The sequence below is a fragment of the Aedes albopictus genome, chromosome 2 (genome assembly GCF_035046485.1).
Source record: "Aedes albopictus strain Foshan chromosome 2, AalbF5, whole genome shotgun sequence".
In the NCBI taxonomy this organism is placed as follows: domain Eukaryota; kingdom Metazoa; phylum Arthropoda; class Insecta; order Diptera; family Culicidae; genus Aedes; species Aedes albopictus.
Genome location: NC_085137.1, coordinates 501,872,370 through 501,894,025, shown reverse-complemented (window position 1 = coordinate 501,894,025; position 21,656 = coordinate 501,872,370). Strand labels below are relative to the sequence as shown.

Below are 21,656 nucleotides of genomic sequence, written 5' to 3'. Positions count from 1 at the left end.
AAGCGTTTAAAGGCGTTTAGAAGATTTCAAGTGGAATTAAAGGGGACGGTATAAAAATGGTTTCCTGAGGTTTCAGGACGATTCAGGGGGCTTTCGAGGGCGCTTCAAGGCATTTCAGGTGGTTTCAGGACGTTTCAGAATGCACCTGAAACCTTCTGAAAATCCTGCCACCACCTGAAGCTCCCCTGGAATAACCATTAAAAACGCCCTGGAACACATCTGAAGCCCCTTGACAACCACCAAAACTCTTGGAAACCCCTACAACACCATTGAAACCTCATGGAACACTTCATAAAAATCCTTGAACGCCCCTGAAACACCATCAAATCCCCTCTGGAACGCTCATGGAATCTCTGGAACGCCCTTGAATCCTCCTGAAATACTTCTGAAACCCCTAAATACCACTGAAATCCACTGAAACGCCCCTGAAACCAATTTATACTCATTTGCTATTATCTCGGTGCAGAAGCATACCATCAAAAAACGGTGTGTGAGGCACATATACATTGTATTTTTGTGGGGATTGGGAACCACTGGAGTAGAATATCCCATCCCTTTACCCCCAGTACCGAAACATGCATGTTACCAACGGTCTACAAACAACACGAACAGCTCGGTGCGTCTTCGTGTCATCGTACTCTTCGGCATCGTCTGGACCACGACTGCGGTGCCACCACTGCACTGAGCACAGGTCAATCGTAAGTAGTCGGTCGATCAGGTAAGTCCAACATGCGGTTTTGGGCGATTTTCTAATGCGCCGTTTTAGACTTTCACATTTTTATCTAGAAGTTTGCCGAGTAAACTAAAGGTCGAACTTGCATAATAATGTAATGAAAAAATGTGAGTACCACTCACCACGGCGTGTATGTTATTTATACACACCTTGTACTCATCTAGACATTATGGTATGCAGGTGAGACTCTTACTTTATTCGGCGAAATGTTAGATCAAACTACAAAACAAATGTGCTTCATACACCGTTTTCTGAATGCATTACTTCTGAACTGAGATAGTAGCAAGTGGGTATAACCTCTTGCAAGTGAGGTTCCCAACACTGCTCCCTGGAACCTTCCTGAATCGCCCAGGCACACCTCTGAAACGCCGTGGAACACCCCTTTAACTCCGTGAAACACTCTCAAAACACTTTGGGACCCTCCGAAACTGCATGAAACGCCACTGAAGTCTCCTGAAACCCCCATGGAATCTCTGAAACACCATTGAAAACCCATGAAACGCCCTTGAATCCTCCTAGAATACCACTGAAACCCCTAGACGCCTCTGAAACCTGAAACCTCTTGAAACACCCTGGAACATCCCTGAGACTACCTATAACGTCCCTGAAACGTCTAGGAACACCGCAAAAAGGCCAGGAGCATCCCTGATACTCATTGTTAAAATTCATGGAAAATCCTTGAAACCCATGTGAAAACCCCTGGTTCGCTCCAGAGACCCCTTAATCTTCTTCGTGCATCAACTGATGCTCACGCCTCTGACGTAGCACACGTTTTGGCATCATAATGACCCTAATGCACGACTAGGGCTGAAACACCCTTGGATTGGCTTTACCACATTAACTTATCGTTCTTGTAGATAGATCAAATGTCCTTTTCCTTCCGTACCTTCGGTAGCTGTTCAGTTTCCAGCTACTGACATCTTTATGCGTTCAACTCCAATACCGGGACCATCAGCGAAGGTATCATGAAGTTACCTAAATGTCTGTGCCATTTTAACACCTAAATTAGGTGTACATAGGTTGAAGTGCTGCTTCCACTTTTTAAAGACCCCATGTTAGTCCGTGAAGATTCTCCCGTCTTCATCCAGAAGCCTTCGGGGGATGAATTGAGTTTCCATGTTTCTTGAGAAAGACGCATCAGATTGAGGAAGTTCTCAACGATAGAATAAAAATATAAGAAATGTTTGATTTCATTTATTATTGTCCCGCCACAGGAAAAAAGATCATGAAATCATCCCTTTCATCAATTCCAAATATGCAGACAAATGCAATTTATCGATTCATATTGCAAAACTTTTTTCCACACGCGCACCGGCACATGCGGAAGTGAAACATACTCGAAATAGAATCACGCTATCACACTGTATCGAACTGCAACTGAATAGGTGCCACACACATTTCATTTTTCACATTGTAACCACCCGGGAGCGGCACTGCAATCGCCGCTACACTACCAGCTCTGACGACGTCGAAGTGAGAAGCCACAATGTTATCCTCACGACAGAATAATGATATCCTGTCGGTTGTTGGTTGGTAGTGCTGACCCGGTTTGCTAGCCACATGCAACGGGGGAAATTGCGTAACTCGTAATCGACTCGACTAGATCTGAAGGAAGGTGTTTAAAAGTGGGAACTTCATGTAACTTTTCCCTTGTTTGGTGTTCTATTTCCAGCAACCGGAAGTTGAAAGTAAACCACCCAAACAACCGCAGCCATCATCTTCCTCGTCCTCCACCGGTCGTGACGGTCGTGGCTCATCGCTAGCCCAACGTCGAGCCCAGTTCCACGCGAGTCGTCAACATTCCGAAGCCGCCGAACGACGCCCGCCGCTGGTGCGGGCTATGTCAGCTCCCATCCGACCAATAGATACCGATTCCAAGTTCCTACAGAGTAAGAAGAAAATCCGAAAGAAGAAAGTTTTGCGGTAAGTTCGCTCGTATTCGATGATGACCGTGTATAACCAACGCATTTCACCACAGTGAACGAGACGAGATCAACGAGTGCGATGAGGACGACTTTGACGAGGAAACACTCAACAAACTCAACGCGACCAACAACAACAACGGCAAGAACACATTCGCTGCTGCTGTTGCCGGTCAACAACGGTCACGTTCGGTGCTAGGCGGACCGTGCGACATCGAAACCCTCGTGTCGTTGCTGAGTTCCGGCGGGAGTGACTCCGAGAAGGAGGATACTGCGCCCACGGACGGTGTAGATTCCAACACCACTTCGTCGACAATAAACTACAACAACATCAACTTCAACTCGGTGCTGAAGTCACGTGCTCCAATGCTCAAGAAGGCCGGCAAGTCGGGTGAGTTGAACAGTAGCATCTGCGTTACTCATTATTTCGTTATCTATCCGTCTCTGTCGTCCAGTTTCATTCCAGGAGACCGAGCTGAAGCAAAGTGCCGGACTCAATCGGGATTACTACCAACCGGGTCATCGAAAGCCACCGTCATTGCAACCGTTTGCCAATCGAATCAGGAGAAGCCAACAGTTGGCCAACACGCTGAATGCGTTTCAGAAGAAAAAAAGGTAAGGTAGTTCTGGCTTCATTGCTTCCGTTGTTGGCAGACATTTTTGGCATGTATGCTTCAGGAATACCAGATGTCCAGAAATACCATTATTTGGACAACAAATGGCGTAAACATATTAAACATTGGAAATTTAATACTGCTATGGTGCAACATCATGCAGGTCCAAAGAGCATGATTCTTTAGAGAACTAATTTCGGTACACTGAGGATACTGTTCGTATGTTTTTCATAGTTCACATCTTATGAATCAGTAATTTTTATTTTTTTCATCACTTCATAGTTCTCGTATGCTTTTCATACTTTGAAATGCGAAATCCATAAGACTTGTCGTATGGAAAATCTCATAAGAAGCATCGTATGAAAATTATAAGATGTGTTATGAAACACCATTGCTAAAAAACAACAAAACTTTTATTGGCTTCTAACCACTTCAACTTCCGAAGCGTCGATGGGCGTATGAGTAAGCACGCACTCGCCAACCTTGACGTTCCTGGTTCGATTCCAGGTTGCAATTTTTTTTAATTTGTGCAAAATATTTCATAAAAATACGTATGATAGTCATACGACATAGTTTCAGTTTTTATACGTTATCGGTATGATTTTCATACGTGAGTGTTATGAAATTTATACAGTAACAGTATGACAAAAATAGTTGGCGCTTAGAATCCAAAATCATAGTTCGTAACTATGATTTTCGCAAGAAATTCTTGTGGCAAAAAATCATAGTTGATTCGTATGATTTTCGGAGTTGCAGTATCCTCAGTGTAGATATTCTGGGTAATCCAAGAACTTCCGCGAGTAAACGCGTTAAGATATACAGTTATGTTCCGATTTTATCACGCCCTCCGTGCGTCAGTCCTTCATTTTTCATTAACCATCTAATACCCAAATTTTTGATTTTGATCTAAATATCATTTTTCGTCATCTAAAATTGATTTAAACATGTTTTGGAAGATGATTCTTTTTAATTCTCGATTTCGTGAATTTCAGTTTTTGATTTTTCTAATTTTTATTTTTGAACATTCTCACACTTTCATATTTTTTCTGGAAGCCTATTTGGGGTACGGATTTTTTGAGATGAAAACATTTTGAGATTTTATGATTATTGTTGAAATATTTTTATTTTAAATTTTTTTCATGGATAATTTTATTTTCCGTGTAATTTTAAGGAAAATAATTTTAGAGTGTATTCGATTCCCTTAAACTATTAAAGTAGGATAGAATGATTTGGGAAAATTTTAAAATGTGTTAATTGTACACTGAGGATACTGCAACTCCGAAAATCATACGAATCAACTATGATTTTTTGCCACAAGAATTTCTTGCGAAAATCATAGTTACGAACTATGATTTTGGATTCTAAGCGCCAACTATTTTTGTCATACTGTTACTGTATAAATTTCATAACACTCACGTATGAAAATCATACCGATAACGTATAAAAACTGAAACTATGTCGTATGACTATCATACGTATTTTTATGAAATATTTTGCACAAATTAAAAAAAATTGCAACCTGGAATCGAACCAGGAACGTCAAGGTTGGCGAGTGCGTGCTTACTCATACGCCCATCGACGCTTCGGAAGTTGAAGTGGTTAGAAGCCAATAAAAGTTTTGTTGTTTTTTAGCAATGGTGTTTCATAACACATCTTATAATTTTCATACGATGCTTCTTATGAGATTTTCCATACGACAAGTCTTATGGATTTCGCATTTCAAAGTATGAAAAGCATACGAGAACTATGAAGTGATGAAAAAAATAAAAATTACTGATTCATAAGATGTGAACTATGAAAAACATACGAACAGTATCCTCAGTGTAGCGATTCAAAGCAAAATAAACAATGACTTCTGAAAGGTGACTAAAACATCAATTTTTCAATGATTTTTAAAAAATGTAAGTATGCTTCAAAATACACCAAAAATTATTTTGAGATATACAAAACAATCCTAAATATCAGCCAAAAATATAAAAATTTTGATTTACCACGAAACAAAAATTACAAAAATGCTCAAACTATACCCCGTCTAAAGGCGGGATTGGGTATTAGAGGGTTAATTTACTGTTACATTTGAATGCAAGTGTTTCTCCTTTTCTTCAAGATGAATGCTGAAGATGCGTTTTGCAACTTTAAAAATATTGGAACTGCGAATAGGTTTTGAGGAATATTTAAAAGCATTTTTGAAAAGGGGCGTGATAAAATCGGAACAATACTGTACAAGCGTAATCAATAGATTGCTGTTATTTTGATACGGCTTATCATCCTACAAGCATAATCAATGGATTGTTGTTACATTATTGATGCGGTCTTACAACCTACAGGTCCATGGAGCATAGTTCTGTAGAGAAGTTATTGTCAAAGATGTTCTAGGTCATCCAAGAACTTCCGCGAGTAAAGGCGTTAAGGTTGACAAGTACCATCAATGGAATGTTGTTACATTATTGATATGATGCAACATCCTACAGGTCCATTGAGCATCGTTCTACAAAGACCTAATTTCTTAAAATGATCTAAGTCATCCAAGACCTTCCGTTAGTAAAGGCCTGAAGATCTGTAAACGTATCCAATAAATTCTTGTTACATTACTAATGCATTGAAACATCCTATAAATCCAGAGCGCATGGTTCGTAGAATTTTCCAAAGGTGTTCTAGATTATCCAAGGACATCCACCAGTAAAGTCCTGAAGGTACATAAGCGTAATTGTTACATGATATGGTTTATCATCCTACAAGTCCATGAAGCATGGTTCTGTAAAGAATTACCTTCCAAAGGAGTTCTAGGTCATCCAAGAACTTTCGCGTGTAAAGACCTTGAAATTACAAGCGATATCAATAGATTGTTGTTATATTACTGACACGGTGCAACCTCCTACTGATCCATTAACCCGTAAACACCTGGGACGATCTACTTGCAAATGCATGGCACCTTCCCTCTTTGCACCCTCCCCCTTTTGCTGGTAGCCGAAAAAACGTGGCTTTTTTGTATTTTTTTTATAAATTCTACATGTTTTTACTCAAATTTCATCTTTTTGCTAATCTTCAAAAATTTTCACTGATTCTTGACATGCAATGTATTAATACCCATCAGTCTGTTGAATTTTTTATCCCAGAGCTATTCTAAGGCCTCCAAAGTACTCTGAAGTTTCTGTCACAAATCCAACATCATAATTTTAAACACGATGAATCCTCATAGAACATAGTCTACGGTACTCAGAAAGCCTCAAAGCACTCGTAGAATATTCATCGTAATTGGGTGATCTAGGTCATCCAAACTACTCTGGAATTCATTTTCTTAAGATCTACAACATCTACCATCATTTGTGTTCACTCTGTTCATGAAATCTATTCACGTTGATGCCCATTAGACCTCGCAATACTTCGAGCAACTCGATATTGTGGTAGTTGGACATTCCGTGAAATACGAATAGCCTCCAAAACACTTTGAAGTTTGGGTTACGATATCTACATACTGACATGCTTTAATTGTAAAAAATATTCGTGGGATGTAGTCTATACTGCTGATGGAGCCTCAGTGCACAACTATCATACTTTTGGTACATTCATGGGGTATTCCAGGCTTTCCAAACTTTATGGAATTAGGACCTTCAAGTTCTACAGGCTCTACTCTTGTTTCTGTTCACTCTATCGGCATAATACTTGCACGATTGTGTCTGTTGCACATCATTATATTGCGAGTATTCAAATAGACCCAATATATTTTGAAGTATGGGTCGCAATATCTGTAAATCTTATGATATTATTATTGTAGCGAATGTTTGCCGAATATAATCATCGCTACTCTCATAGCCTCGGAGTGCAATTCTGATAACTTAGCTACATTCACTTGGTGATCTAGGTAATCCAAATTATCCTGGAATTAATACCTTCAAGCTCTACAAGCTCTTCTTAATCTCTTTCATTTATCGGTGTAGCTTCTTCAAAAAATCCTTCAGGAATTTCGCCAAGAATTCTTCATAAAATCTTTCCAAGTATTCCTGGAAGAATTCTTCCAGGAATTTTTCAAGAAATTCCTTGAAAATTCTTCCAGGAGTTCCTCCAGGTATTCTACCAGAAATTCCTACAAGATTCCCTCAAGGAATCAAGAACTCCACCAGGAATTTCTTCAAGAATTTTTCCAGATATCACTCTAAAAATTCTGCCAAGAATTCCTCAAAGAATCCCTCTAGGTATTCTTCCAACAATTTTTCCAGGAATTCCTCATAGACTTCGGCCAAGAAATTCTCCAAACATTCCTCTATGAATTCATCCAAGAGTTTCTCCAGGAATTCCTCAAGAATTTCTCCAGTAATCCGCAGGTAATCGCCCAGAAATTCTTCCAAAAATTACTCCAGAGATTCATCCGAGACTACTTTCAGCCATTTCTTCAGAAATTCCCCCAGGAATTCGTGAAGAAATTTTTCAAGGAATTCCAACAGAAATTACTTCAGGATATCCTCCAGGAGTTGCTCCATGGATTTTTCAGGTTATTTCAAGTGTTCCCCGAAAAATTCCTTCATGAATACCTCCAGGATCCTTCAGGAAACCTTTAGTAATTCCACAACAAAATACTCCTGATATTACTCTAAGAATTCGTACGAGAATTCCTTCAGAGATATCCTCAGAAATTCCTCTAGAAGTTCTTAAGGAATTACGGCAAAATTCCTCCTAAAATTACTCAAGGAACCTCTTCAGGAATAACTCCAGAACTCTGTCAGAAATAAATATAAATTCTGGTTAAATTCTCGCGAATGTTAAGGCTTTAAAGTTTGCAAGCGTAATTCATGAATTGTTATTACATTACTGGTGCGGTGCATCATGAATGCCAAGGAACATGCCAATGAAATATAGTTTTGTATAATACTGATGTTTTAGGTCACCAAGTCTAGAGTACACTTAAGATCTAAAGATATTCACTCGCGGAAGTTCTTGGTGGTCATGGAACATCCTTGGAAATTAGTTCTTCACAGAACGATGATCCGATATGGTGCCACCCAGAGATTCTTTAGTGGATTCCTCCAGCGTTTTTTCCTGGAATATTTTCATTCATTCCTTTCGGGATTCCTATAGTCTTGAGGGAATTCTTCTCGGATTCATTAAGGGATATTTTCCGGCATTTATAAAGGATTTCTTTAGGGGTTTCTTCCAGGATTCCTTCCGGAATTCTTTCCCGCATTATCAACGAGATAGCTTCAGTTATTCCTTCACTATGCTTCCTAAATCAGAATTCCTCGGAATTCCTTCAATAATTCTCATCAGGATTCCTCGATTAATTCCTCCCAGGATTTATTTACAGATTTTCCCCAGTTTCCTTTTAGAGATTTCTGCCAAGGTTAATAAGGAGTTTTTCAAGGATTTTTTCCAGGCTCCCTTCAGGGATTTTTCCGGGATTGCTTCCGGCATTCTTTATGGGTATTTCCTTGATTCATTCAGGAAAATTTCGGGTATTCTTTCAGACTTTCTTCTCGGACTTCCTTTTCGGATTTCTCCCAGGATTCCTTTTGAATTTTCTCACAATTTTCCTTCAAAGAATCCTTCCGAGACACTTTTAACGATTTCTCCAGGAATTCTTTCGGGATTCTGCCATGGATTCCTCGTAAGACTCATTCCTTGAATTCTCCTGTTATTCTTTCCAGATTTTTTTTCAGGATTCTCTCAAGTAGTTCTCATGTGATTCTTTTAGGGATTACTCCAGGACTTTTGCACATGGATTCGTGTGATTTCATGTAGTAACTCAAAATTCACGAATTTGCACTAATATTTAATTCATACTAAGCCTTGGATTTCCAGGGACACATTCAGAAATTTCTCAAGTTATTTCTAAAGGATTTGTTCCAAGGATTCCCTTAGGAGTTCCTCAAGGGACGAATTTCTCCTTCATGAATTCCTCCATGGATGTTTTCCGGATGCGGAGTTCCGATAATGTGGGCTTTTCAAAGGAATGTTTCAAGAATTCCTCTCACGATTTGTTCAGAAATTCTTGTATGCAAGGCTGCATCGTAGAATTCATCCCGGAAATTTCCCATTACTTCCTTCGGTGATTACATCATAGATTCTTCCCGAGATTCCTTCAAGAATTCCTCAAGGGAACATTCCTCCGGGAATTTCTCCATGAATATCATTAGAGGTCCCTCCAGTGATTGTTCAAATGTTTTTTTTTTCAAGGATTCCTTCAGGAATTATATCAGAGATCCTTTTAGGTCTTTCTACAGGTATTCCTTCAGGGATTTCTCTATGTACTCTTGAAAAATTCCGGTAGAGATTGATCCAATTATTCCAAATGGAATCATTCGAAGTGTTTTTGTAGAAATTTCTTCTAGCAATTCAGAATTTCCTGCCAAAGATTATACAAAAAAAAATTCTAGGAATTCCTTCAAAAGTTTCTATAACAAAAAACTCAAGAGTTCAACTAAAGATTCCTCCAATTAATCGTCCTGAAATTATTGCAAACATAGTTTTATTCAAATTTTTTCAAGGTATTCCTACATTCTCTCCATGGATTTCCTAAGGCACACGGAGACAAATTTCGTTCGTTTGAAACAAAAATATTCATGTTTATTCGGTAAACTGATAAAATATTTAAAACTGAAATATTAATTTTTAGAACTAATCCAATTACATATTGATTTCTACAATACCCATTGAAGAGCCCCCGTTCCGCCGTCGAGAGCATAAACAAAACTCTCAAGTTCCAGCTGCAGCACCAAGCAAGATTTCTTCCTGCAAAAAAAGTCAAGTTTCACCAAAAGTTTCCACGAAATCCCATTGATTTCGGGAGCGTATGTTATCTACATGATGTTGGCATTGAAAGTGCCATGCGGGAGGTGGGTTTTCCTAGAGAAGGAAACGATTTTGTAAATTTAATTGAAAAACAAATATTTCCGTAGGGCCGACCTGCCACAAAAAAAACATAAATTTTTACATTTGTTTCTAACATAACCTGTCAGAAGATGCATGTTTGTTTAAAAAATGGATTGAATTTGCTTCAAATGTGGCGTTCGATTTGCTCCAAACTGTTTTTTTTTGTTGCCAGAACAAATTGACAATTTATTTGAGTTTACCTGAAATATTTTTGATTTTACCATGCTTTTTTCTGCGTGTATTGCTTCCGGGATTCCTCCAGGAATTTCTTAATGTATTCCTCCAAAAATTCCTCCTGATATTCATTCAGAAATTCATTCAGAGATTCTTCCAGGAGCACCTCCAGGGATTCCACTAGGAATTCCTCCAGGGATTGCTGAAGAGATTCCTCCAGAAATTCCTCCTGGATTTTCTCTACAGATTTATTCAATAATTCCTTTAGAAGAAATTCCTCCAGAAATTCTGCCAGTCATTCCTCCAGGGATTCCTTCTGGAATTGCTCCAGTGAAAGTCGATGGTTTGGTCCAAAAACTACCTTCAATGTAGATTCTCGACATCTGGTATTTTTTTTTTTCAAGTTGTATTCGAGCACAAATTGTATACTATCGTTGTATACTGATCCCAATAGACACAATGCATCTATAACACAAGTTTACAAAATAAAACGAAAGTCGTGAACTTCTGTCAACGACCAAAATTCTTGAAGCACAATTTAGTGCTGATTTCGAAACCGACCTTCAAAAAATTTTAAGTAGAACAGTTTTTGAGTTTTAGCTCAATATCGAGTTTTGCAACTTTTCAAAATATGTAATTTACTAAAATTCAAATATATTGCGTTTTGTTCAACCAATTTTAAATCTTTTTCCATAAATTAAAAGCTGAATACAATACCATTCGATCATCTGAATACAGGTTTTGCGTCAGATTGATGAAATTCAAGATATTGGCAAGTTTCAGGGACGATCTTCTTAAATTTTAGCAAAATTTCCAAAATTTTTTGAAGAAATGTATTTTTTTCAATAAGAAAAAACCAACTTAAAAATTCTTTCTCGACGTTTATTTGACATATCATATGTAGGCGAGTTACAGTAAAAATTTCAGCTCAATCGGAGCATTGATTACGGAGAATGAGATGTTTGAAGGGAGCGACTTTGCTTAAAAATAGAACAAAAATTGATTTCAAATCATCAACCTTGTATGGGAAGTCGAAAAAATTTCCGCTCTACTGTAATTTTTTTCTTTCGCGTTTTCGAACTCAGGGCATGATTCTACACCAAAAATGATCATCAGCTTACCGAGTTCAAAAATGCTGTAAACTAGTGTAATTAGTGAAAGAGAGGACAACTACTGAAGAAAAATAAGAAAATGACTGTAAGATGACATCATGGTTTACTGAAGATATCTAAAATCATCACGTATACCTGAAAGCATTCCACGGGAATATATTCCACTGAATATATTTCGACAGAAAACTTGGAAAGTATACTAAGATGAATCTGTGAAGTAATTCCAGCAGAAATCCATGTAGGAATCCTTAGAGGGATCATAAAAGGAATGCCGGTTTGAAGATGAGCAGGAATTCCTGCAAGAACCATAGAAGGTTGGATATGGTCCGCCATCTTGGATTTCAAAATGGCGTCGGATATACATTTTTGCGTTCTACTCATAAAGCCCGATCGATAGATACCCATATTGCATGGTATAATAGCTCAAACTACCATTCCGTGGTCACCATATTGGATATGGTCCGCCATCTTAGATTTCAAAATGGCGTCAAATATCGATTTTTGACTTCTATTCATCAAGCCCGATCGATAGATACCCATATTGCATGGTATTATAGCTAAAACTACCATTCCATGGCCGCCATCTTGGATATGGTCCGCCATCTTGGATATGGTCCGCCATCTTAGATTTCAAAATGGCGTCGTATATTAGTTTTTGAGTTCTACTCATGAAGCCCCATCGATAGATACCCATATTGCATAGTATCTGAAGTAGCATTGCCATTAAATATCAAACATTCTGGAGTTTTGGCCGCCAGCCTAAGCGGCCATCTTAGAACCTAAGCCGCCATATTGAATTCCAATACCCCTACTGCAACCTCCACATCCTAAGGAATGTGTATGCAAAATTTGATTGAAATTTCTTGAAGCATTCCAGAGTTATGCCAGAACATACATACATATATACATACGTACATACATATAAACATACAAGTAGACAAACATACAATCACACATACATCGACTTTTGTATGTATTGATTAACAACTCTGCCGAAAAAATGAACTCTAAAATATTAACCATTGTCAAGATTCCGAGGAAATAAATTATTTTCACATTAGAAATGAAGCCCATAGATCTTGACAATATGTAATCTTTGCAGCATTGTTCACGCCACCTAGAGAACCAGTCACAAACTATATTGTCCACTTTAAGCAAGGTATAGATGTGAAGAACATCTACTCTGAAGAAAGTATTCTAAAATTTTGCATAATTCTGGAGATATTCACATCAAAAGGACTGTCCTATTTATAGGACGCTGGGCGTTCGGGGCATCTGTCCTATAAATAGGACGCTGGGCGGATATGGGTTAAGGAATCCCTCAAGGGATTCCTTCTAAAATTTCTTCAGGACTTCTTCCAGGCATTCAACCAGGAATTCCTCCAGGTATTCATCCTGAAATAATTCCACTGATTTCTTCAGATATTTCGCCAGGATTTTTTCTACAGATTCCTCCAAAAATTTCTTTAGAGATTTCTCCAGGCATTCCTACATGGACTCCTTCTGAAACTGCTGCAGTGATATTTTAAGGAATTCCTCCAGGGAGTCCTGCAGGAATTCCTCATATATTTTATAGAATTCCTCTAAGAATTCATCTCGAAATTCTTCTAGGAATTTCTTCAGGGATTCCCTCAGCGATTCATCCAGGCACTCCTTCAGAGATTTCTCCAGAAATTCCTTCAATTCTTATGCTTCCAGAAATTGGTAACCACTAGCATCACACTGATTTGTGTAGAGCAGACGACTTTTTCTTAATGTATTGGTATCAAACAAAACAGCGTGACGGATAAAAGGTTAAACGATGCTTTCAGATATAATGTTATATAATGATATCATATTCAATTCTTCCAGGGATTCCTCTACCTCTATGAATTTCTCCACGGATTTCTACGGGAATTCATCAAGGATTCCTCCAGAAATTCTTCCAGGAATTCCTCCCAGAATTCCTTCAGGAATTCTTTCAGAGATTCTGTCACAAATTTCTCCAGGAATGCATCCAAGAATTCCTTCATGCATTCTTTCAGAGATTCGTTCATGGATTCATATACGAACTCCTCCAAGGATGTCTCCAGGAATTCCTGCAGGGATTGCTCGGAGAACTCTTCCAGGGATTGCTACAGGAACTCCTTTTGTGATTCTTTCAGAAATTCCTCTCGGAATTTCTTCAAACAACGTCTTTTTCGTCAAAAAATGTTCAAAAAATTTTCTAACAACATATCACTAAAAATATAGAAATAAGTTGCAAAATTTTAGGCCTCAATTCTGCTGGAATGTTTGAAGCAGATTAAGGAATCCTTGTTAAATACTGAATTTTATTAATAAACTATTTGAGATCTCTTCTCAACTTGGAGCCCGTAAGCCCTTCACGCGAATATGACCCTTTCCTATTTTTCAATATTCTTGAAATTAAGCCCATTTAAAGGAGTTCACTTCCCACTATGTTTCAGTTTAACCGAAGACACCAAATCCGACGACGATAAGGATACCCAAAGCGATGATGATACCAAGGACAACACAACCACCCCCAACATCACCACCAGTCGTCCCATCCCACCGGCCCATGCAGCGAAAACGATTCCCACAACCACAGAAGTGCAACCACCCGGCGATGCTGGCAACACTGGTACTGGCACCGGAAATCAGGACCTGGTGGACGGTCAAACGCCTAAGGAACGCGAATGCTACCGGCTGTTTCAGAAAATGTCCAACATGGGCCTCTCGGTGTCCTACGATACGATCCTGCGGGGAATGCTGACCCCAACGGAGCTGAGGGTTTTGCAGAAACAGAAGAACAAACTTCAGAAGCAGCATGAGTCACGTCAGAATAGCAGCGAAACGGAGACGAATGATAGTAGCGACACCAGCAAGAGCGAGGCATCAACTACGCTGAGTGCTTTCGTTGGTGGTGGTGGGGAGCTGGGGGTCGTCAATGGACCCCCAACGCCGGTTTTGGTAGCAGAGCAAACCGTAGCTGTAGAGTAACTGGTAGGAGAACAGACATCCACGCTTGAATCGGGAGTCCGAAGCATCGGAAAGTTTCACTGAAAGGAACGTTTCAAGAAAAAAAAATATTCAGGCTTGTATGTCTGTCTGGTAAACGGTAGCAACCTAGAAGCTTCAAAAGAATCCACATGATAGAAACAAGAAATCAATAAAATTTAGGTTCATGCTACAACTTATGATTTGGTCAGCAAACTGTGATAGCGAAACGATAAAAAAAAAAACAGAGAAACTGGATACTCGGTTGGGTACAAAAAACATTGGAACGAAGTTACCGAAGGCACCTATTATTAAAGCGCACACTTGAACGAACAGAGTTTAACGTATGTTGGCAACCAGGAAAGCAGTAGAGTTTGTTTGATATGTTACGTTATATGACCTAAATATGAGCTATGACCAAGTTAGAGAGAGATCAGTATCAATTCGTTAACCAAACCCTCAATGAACCAAAGGATGGCACCGTTGAAATTCACTTTGTTAGGCATATTTTGCTTTTTGGAAGCTATAGAACGCACACATTAATAAAGGATCGAATGTTCCGATGAATAGCTGAAAATTGTTTATTATTTTTTTTGTCCGACAGATCATATTCCTTTTAAATGATTTTTTATATTTCTTACATCCATAAGAAGAGAATTAATACCCATTGAAAAACCGACTTTCGAACCAAGACCCTGAGGGTCAAGTCCCATATACCAATCAACTCAGCTCGACTAATTGAGCAAATGTCTGTATGTGTGTCTGTGTGTATGTGTGTTTCTTCAAAGCTGATGGAGAAATTACTTAAGAAATTGTTGAAAGAATTTCTCATCGATTCTTTAGAAACCTAATCAAGAACTGCTTCAGTAATTCCACATAGAATGCCACAAAACCCCCTGACGTAATGAACTCCTGGAGGATTTCCATCCTAGAAACAGATGGGAGAATTTCAGAATAGACTTCTGAAGGAATTTCAGAAGGATCTACAGAAAATCCAGAAGGCTCTACCATAGGATTGAAAAAAATCATGCAAGAATCCTGGATGGGGTTCTTGAATTCGAGTCCGGAAGCAGTGGAGTATTCCCGGAAGAAGTTCTAGAAGGATTCCTGGAAGGAGTTTCCAAACGAATTCCGGAAGGAGATCTCGGTGCAATCCTGGAAAGAGTTCTCGAAAGAAATTCTTTGCGGAATCTCAGAAGTAGCCCCTGAAACAATCCCGGAAGAATGTCTAGTAAAAATACTGAGAGAAGCTTTTGGAGGATTTCCAAAAGGAGATCCTAGAAGGATCCCAGAAGGAGTTTTCAAAGGAAAGCCGGAAGAAGTTTCTTGTGAAATTCAAGAAGAAATTTTCGAAACAATCCCAGAAGAAGGTAATGGAGAAATTCCGAAGGGGGTTCTTGGAAGAATTTCAGAAGGCGTTCCCGTAGGAACCCCTGACAAAATTCCAGAAGGGATACCGGAAAAAGTTTTTGAAGCAATCGTGAAAGTAATTCATGGAGGAATACCGGAAGAAGTATTTGGAGGATTCCCGGAAGGATATACTGGACGAATTTCAAGACTCCTTAAGAAAGGATAAGGATAATATTGATAAGGAACTACTGGAGGAATTGCGCATGAAGGCCCCGAAGGGATTCTGGTAGGAATTACTTCAGGAATTGTAGGAGCTTCTGAAGGAATACCGTAATGAATTTCTGAAACAACCCAAGAAAGTACTTCGGGAGGAACCCCGGAATAATCTCTGGTGAAATTCCTGGTAGGATCGCAAAAGAAACTCCTGGTATTATCTCAGAAGTAAACCCATGAGGAATAAAAGGAAGGGAATACCAGGGAGAATCTGTAGGAATCCAAGAAAATAAACTCACTAGAAATGCCGTAATGAATCCCCACACGACTTCCTGGCGGAACACCAGACACTAGTAACCAAGAGTTTCGATAAGATAAGATAAACCAAGCAGCGTATTCGAAGTTGCTCTTTAGCCTTCTAAGCTGCTTCATTTTCAGGTAATTTCGGAACTTGATAATTCACATAAGGTAACTGGATAGCCTTCTAAGCAGTTTCTGATGGAACTTTGTCAAAACTCATGCAGAAACAAAAATGTATTTTTCAGTTTTATCACAACCTTGTTGGTTTTGTGACTCATGTCTGTAATTGCCTCTGATATGTAATTATATTTTCACACACGTGCCGCCTACTATACAGATTTGAACTGGGATCCTCCTGCGTGGTAGACTGCTGACTTACCGCTGCGCTGCTGAAGACGCTTGACAACGTCAAGCAAACTTCACTACTGAACTACAGAATCGATTCAAGTCAGACTTCATCCGCCATTCACTTCATAGTAATTATAGTTATGTGGTAGAGCGTAGGGCTCTCACGCACCAGCTATCGGTTTGAATCCGGCGGATTTCTTGTTCAAACCTTAAAATCATTTATTTGGTAAATTCATATTTGTCTTGCATTAGAGTATGCTTAAACATTTGTTTTCTGAAAAAAAAATGACATTTTATTCTTCCTTGAAACACAATTCCACTGCACTGAACTTCTATGAACCTGAAATTTCAGACAAAGTTCCTAGTAGCATCTTAAATAGCATTCAAGCTGCTTATCAAAGTTATCAATGAGCTTTGCCGGTACTTGTGTGCGAAGTTCCAGCAAGGCTCATCGTTGGCCAGAAAGTTCCATTCGGAACTTTATCTGAACTTCGTAGAACTTGAAATTGCAATTTGCGAAACTTTTGGTTACCCGAGGATTGAATCTGTTTAGGAATCTCAGAACATCAGAGTCAGAAGAAATTCCTGGAGTCCCAAAGAGAACTACTAAAGAAACGCTAATTAATTCCCCAGAAGAATCTCAGAAAAAAAACTCCCTAAGAATTCCAAAATAAACTCCTGGAGAAGTAGCTCCCGGTATTTCTTCCCACGGATTTGGCGATATGATTCATAAGTTTCTCGCTGAATTCCTCCCGAAGATTTTTCCAAAACTTACTCAGTTTCTTCAGGAATTTCCCTTAATTGATTTCAGAGTTGACTTTCCATTAGTTTTTTCTTTTGGAATTTTACAGAAGCTCTTCCAGAGATTTCTTCTACAGGTTTTTCGATATTTTTCATGAATTTCCTTGTGAGATTTCGCTCATATATCTTCCCTGAACTTCCCTTAGAGATTTTCAGTGTTCCTCCTTACATTTCCTTAATTTTTCCTCCCAGGATTACTCCCAGAAGTTTTCCCTGAGATGTCCCAGTATTTCCCAGGATTTCTTCCATAGTTCCTATCGAGATTTCGTCAATAGGTCTGGCCTAGTTTCTCGTAAGATTTCATATGGATTATTTCCGATATTTCTCCGGGAAATTCTTACAAGGAATTTCGTATGTTATGCCAGGAGAAAACTCCTGAAAATTCCTGCAAGAACTACGGGAGCACTCCCCTCAGAAATTCATCTATGAGATTCACCGGAGTTCTTTTTAAGAATTTACCAGAGCTGCATTTAGGAACCCACCGAAATTTTTTAAGGAGTTCCTTTCAGGAATTTACCGGAGTCCCTCTTATGAATTTCCTCAGAAATTCAACCTGTGTTCCTCTCAGGAATTCGTCAGAGTTTATTTTAGGGAGTCACAGAAGTTTCTGTAAGAAATTACCCGGATCCTCTTCTAAGTGTTCTCCGAATTCATCAGAGTTCCTCTCAGAAATTCACCAGAGATTCCTGGAGGAATTCGCCGGAATACTGTTTAGGAATTCACCTTAGTTTCTCTCAGAAAATCATGGGAGTTCCGTCCAGGAATTCACCAAAGTTCTTATTAGGAATTCGCTTGGAATCTCTCAAAAATTAACTAGGGTTCCTCTCAGGAATGCAAAAGTGTTTCTTTCAGAAATTCAGAGATGTTTCTTTAAGGAGTCCGCTGGATTGCCTCTCAGTATTCACCGGATTTTCTCACATCATAGAGAGAGTTCCCGGAGAAATCTTAGAAGGGAATGGGGAAAAGTTCTTGAAGCAATCTAGAAAGTAGCTTCTGAAAGAAACCCGGAAGAATTTCTAGGAAAAAATACCAAGAGAAGCTTTTGGAGGATTTCCGCAAGGAACTCCCAGAGGAAACCCTGAAGAAATTTCTGGTGGAATGAAGGAAGAAATTTTCGAAACAATCCCTTAAGAAGGTAATGGATGAATTCCGAAAGACGTTCCCGTTAGAATCCCTGCAAAAATCCGGGAGGGATCCCGGAAGAAGTTCGTCAACAATCCTGAAAGTAGTTCTTGATGGAATACCGGTAGAAGTTTTTGGAGGATTTTCGGAAGGATTTACTAGACGAATTCCAAGATTCCTTGAGAAATTTCTGAAAAATACTCAGAAGAAACTCCTGGAGGAATCTTGCATGGTATTTTAGAGAAGTCCCGTTAGAATTTTGATAAGAATCCCTGCAGGAATTTTAGGAATTCCTGAAGGAATTCCGGAATGAATTTCTGAAGCTATCCAAGAAAGTCTTTCTGGAAGAATCCCGGAAGAAATCTCTGGTGAAATTCCTGGAAGGATCCCAAAAGGAACTCTTGGTGTTATCTTAGAAGTAAATCCATGAAGAATAAAGCGAAAGGAACACCTGGGGGGATTTGAAGAACTCCAGAAAATAAATCCATTAGAAATCCCGACTTCCTGAAGGAACTTTAGATTGAGAGTCTCTAAGAAAATTGTTGAAGAAATACTAAATAACTCCCTAGAAGTATCTCACAAGAAACTCCTAGGGAATCCAAAAATAAGTAAAGTCTCCAAAGACTTTTCAAAATTCATTTTCCCATGCTTTCTCCTTGAGGTATTTCTTGAAGTTTTATTTATAGTTCATTTTCCAAAATTTTTCTATGGAATTTTGGTAGAATTTCTAGAGAAAAATGTCTTGGCATTTCAATAAAAATAAACGGCCGATTTCATTTTGAATTTACTTTTAAAAAAATGCCGAGAAGTTATTAAGGGATTCCTCCTTCAAAAACTTCTTCAGGAATTTCATCAAATTCAATTATTTAACTCGATTGAATTTAAAAAAAATCTCGTAAACGTTAGACAAGACAGGTAGTATACTCAAAGGACTAATAAAATTTCCTGAGTTTTCCAGGGAATGTGTATGTCCGCTGCTAATCCTGTGTGGCTGCTTATTGTTCCAACAATTCCATCCATGTTTTCCATTGAATTCCTTTCAGGGTTCCTCCTTGGATACTGTAAATATATTCCTACTTTAAATTCTTTCACAGTTTCTTACAGATTTTTTTTCGCGTGTTCTTCCTTGACTTTTTCCTAAAGCTTTGCCGGATTTTTTTTTACTTTATCCAGTTCTCTTAAATTTCAGAGTTTTTTTTACGTATAAGCTCCCATAAATTGTTCCTTCCGAAATTCATTCCGTGTTCCTTCAGGATTTAGGGTTTCCCAGGGTTTCTGCAGGAGTATCTCCCGGAATTTCTCCCAGAGGTTTTAGTGATATTAGCGATATGATTCGTGACTCACGTGTGTTTCTCGTTGAATTTCTCCACGAAGATTCCTTCAAAATTCACCCAAAATTTCTTCAGGAATTTCCCTTGGTGGATTTCCGGGATAGATTTCCATTAATTTCTTTTTTAGGAAGTAGCAGGAGTGCTTACAGGGATATCATCGAGATAGTTTTCCGATAATTTTCTTGAATTTTCTCGCGAGAATTCGCTCGCATTCGCCTCCTAAACTTCTCTTAGAGACATTCAACGTTCCTACTTGAATTTCCTCACTATTTCCTCCCAAGATTACTCCACAAAGTTTTTTCTTAGCTGTCCAGATCCAAGGATTTCTTCCAAAGTTTCTCTTAAGATTTCTTCAATAGGTCTTGTGTAGATTTTTGCAAAATTTCACCTGGATTCTTATCGATATTTCCACTGGAATCACTTACATGGAATTTCATGAGTTACACCAGGAGACATATAGCCGAGGCGGTAAACGCACGGGTATTCAGCATGACCATGCTGAGGGTGACGGGTTCGATTCCCGGTCGGTCCAGGATCTTTTCGTAAAGGAAATTTCCTTGACTTCCTTGGGCATAGAGTATCTTCGTGCCTGCCACACGATATACACATGCAAAATGGTCATTGGCAGAGGAAGCTCTCAGTTAAAAACTGTGGAAGTGCTCATTGAACACTAAGCTGAGAAGCAGGCTTTATCCCAGTGAGGACGTTACGCCAAGAAGAGGAGAGGAGGACCAGGAGACATTTCGAGAAAAACTCCTGGAAAAATACCTACAAGAACTCCGGGACCAACTATTGAAAAAAAAATCTCAAAAAAAGCACTCAGAAGAATCTCGGGATAATTTTCAGAAACATCGGAAGAAATCTTGGGAGAAAGACCTGCCAGAACCAGACCTGGGAGACATCTCGGGAAGATCTCCTGGGGGAAATTTTCAACAGGAACCCCGAAAGAAACTGTAGGAGAAATTCCGCAACAACATTTGAGAGATATTTTGAAAGAAAGTTTTGAGGAACTCTCGGGATAAATCCTGGGAGAAATTCCCCAAAAACTTCTTTGGGGAAAACGTAGAAGGATCTCCGAGAAAAATCCAACGAAGAACTCTTGGTGCAAATACTGGGAAAACCTATGGAAGAAATGCTGGAAAGAAGGGATTACTCTCAGAACTTTTTTCTGAGATATCCCAGTATTTCTTCCATAGTTTCTCTCAAAATTTCTCCAAGAGATTTTACGGTGTTTCTCGCAAGATTTCACCAGTTTCTTTTCGATATATTTTCTGGAATTTCTCACAAAGAATTTCGTAAGTTATCGCACAAGACATTTTGAGAAAAACTCCCAAAAATCCTCACGAGAACTCCAGGAGCAAGTATCGAAGAAATCTCAATAAGAGCACCCAGAATCCCGGGACATTTTTTGTTAAAAAAATTCGGAAAAAATTCTGGGAATAATGACGAGAAAATCTGTAAAAAAAAATCTGTAAACAACTACAAGGAAAAGCTTGGAAGAAGCTCTTAATGAAATTACGATAAGACCTTCATGAGAAATATCAGCAATGACTTCTGCAGAAATCTCATATCATCAGCAATACGCAGAAAATCATAGGAGAAAGTTCGGAACAACTCTGAAAAATATCCCAGGAACTACACCGGAAGGAATCTTCAGAAAAAATCTGGGATAACTCCAAAATTTCCGGTAAAACTTTAGGACGAACCTATACAGTTGAACCTGGTTAAGCCACGGCACCCTCCAGGGTGAAGAAATCGCCCCTAAAAGAAATTCGGCCAGAGCTTTTAGGAAA

General features: G+C 38.9%; 1 protein-coding gene across 1 annotated transcript in view; it reads left to right on the top strand.

Annotated features, from left to right (window-relative positions):
- LOC109409659 (probable serine/threonine-protein kinase tsuA) overlaps positions 1 to 14,967 on the top strand; it is a 48,732-nt gene extending 33,765 nt beyond the window's left edge. The window contains exons 3-6 of the mRNA XM_062854419.1: positions 2,406 to 2,656; positions 2,712 to 3,046; positions 3,111 to 3,270; positions 13,867 to 14,967. Of these exons, the coding sequence (XP_062710403.1) occupies positions 2,406 to 2,656; positions 2,712 to 3,046; positions 3,111 to 3,270; positions 13,867 to 14,401 (1,281 nt within the window). The 3' untranslated portion in view covers positions 14,402 to 14,967. The remainder of the gene's footprint in view (positions 1 to 2,405; positions 2,657 to 2,711; positions 3,047 to 3,110; positions 3,271 to 13,866) is intronic.
- Positions 14,968 to 21,656: the final 6,689 nt, after the last annotated feature.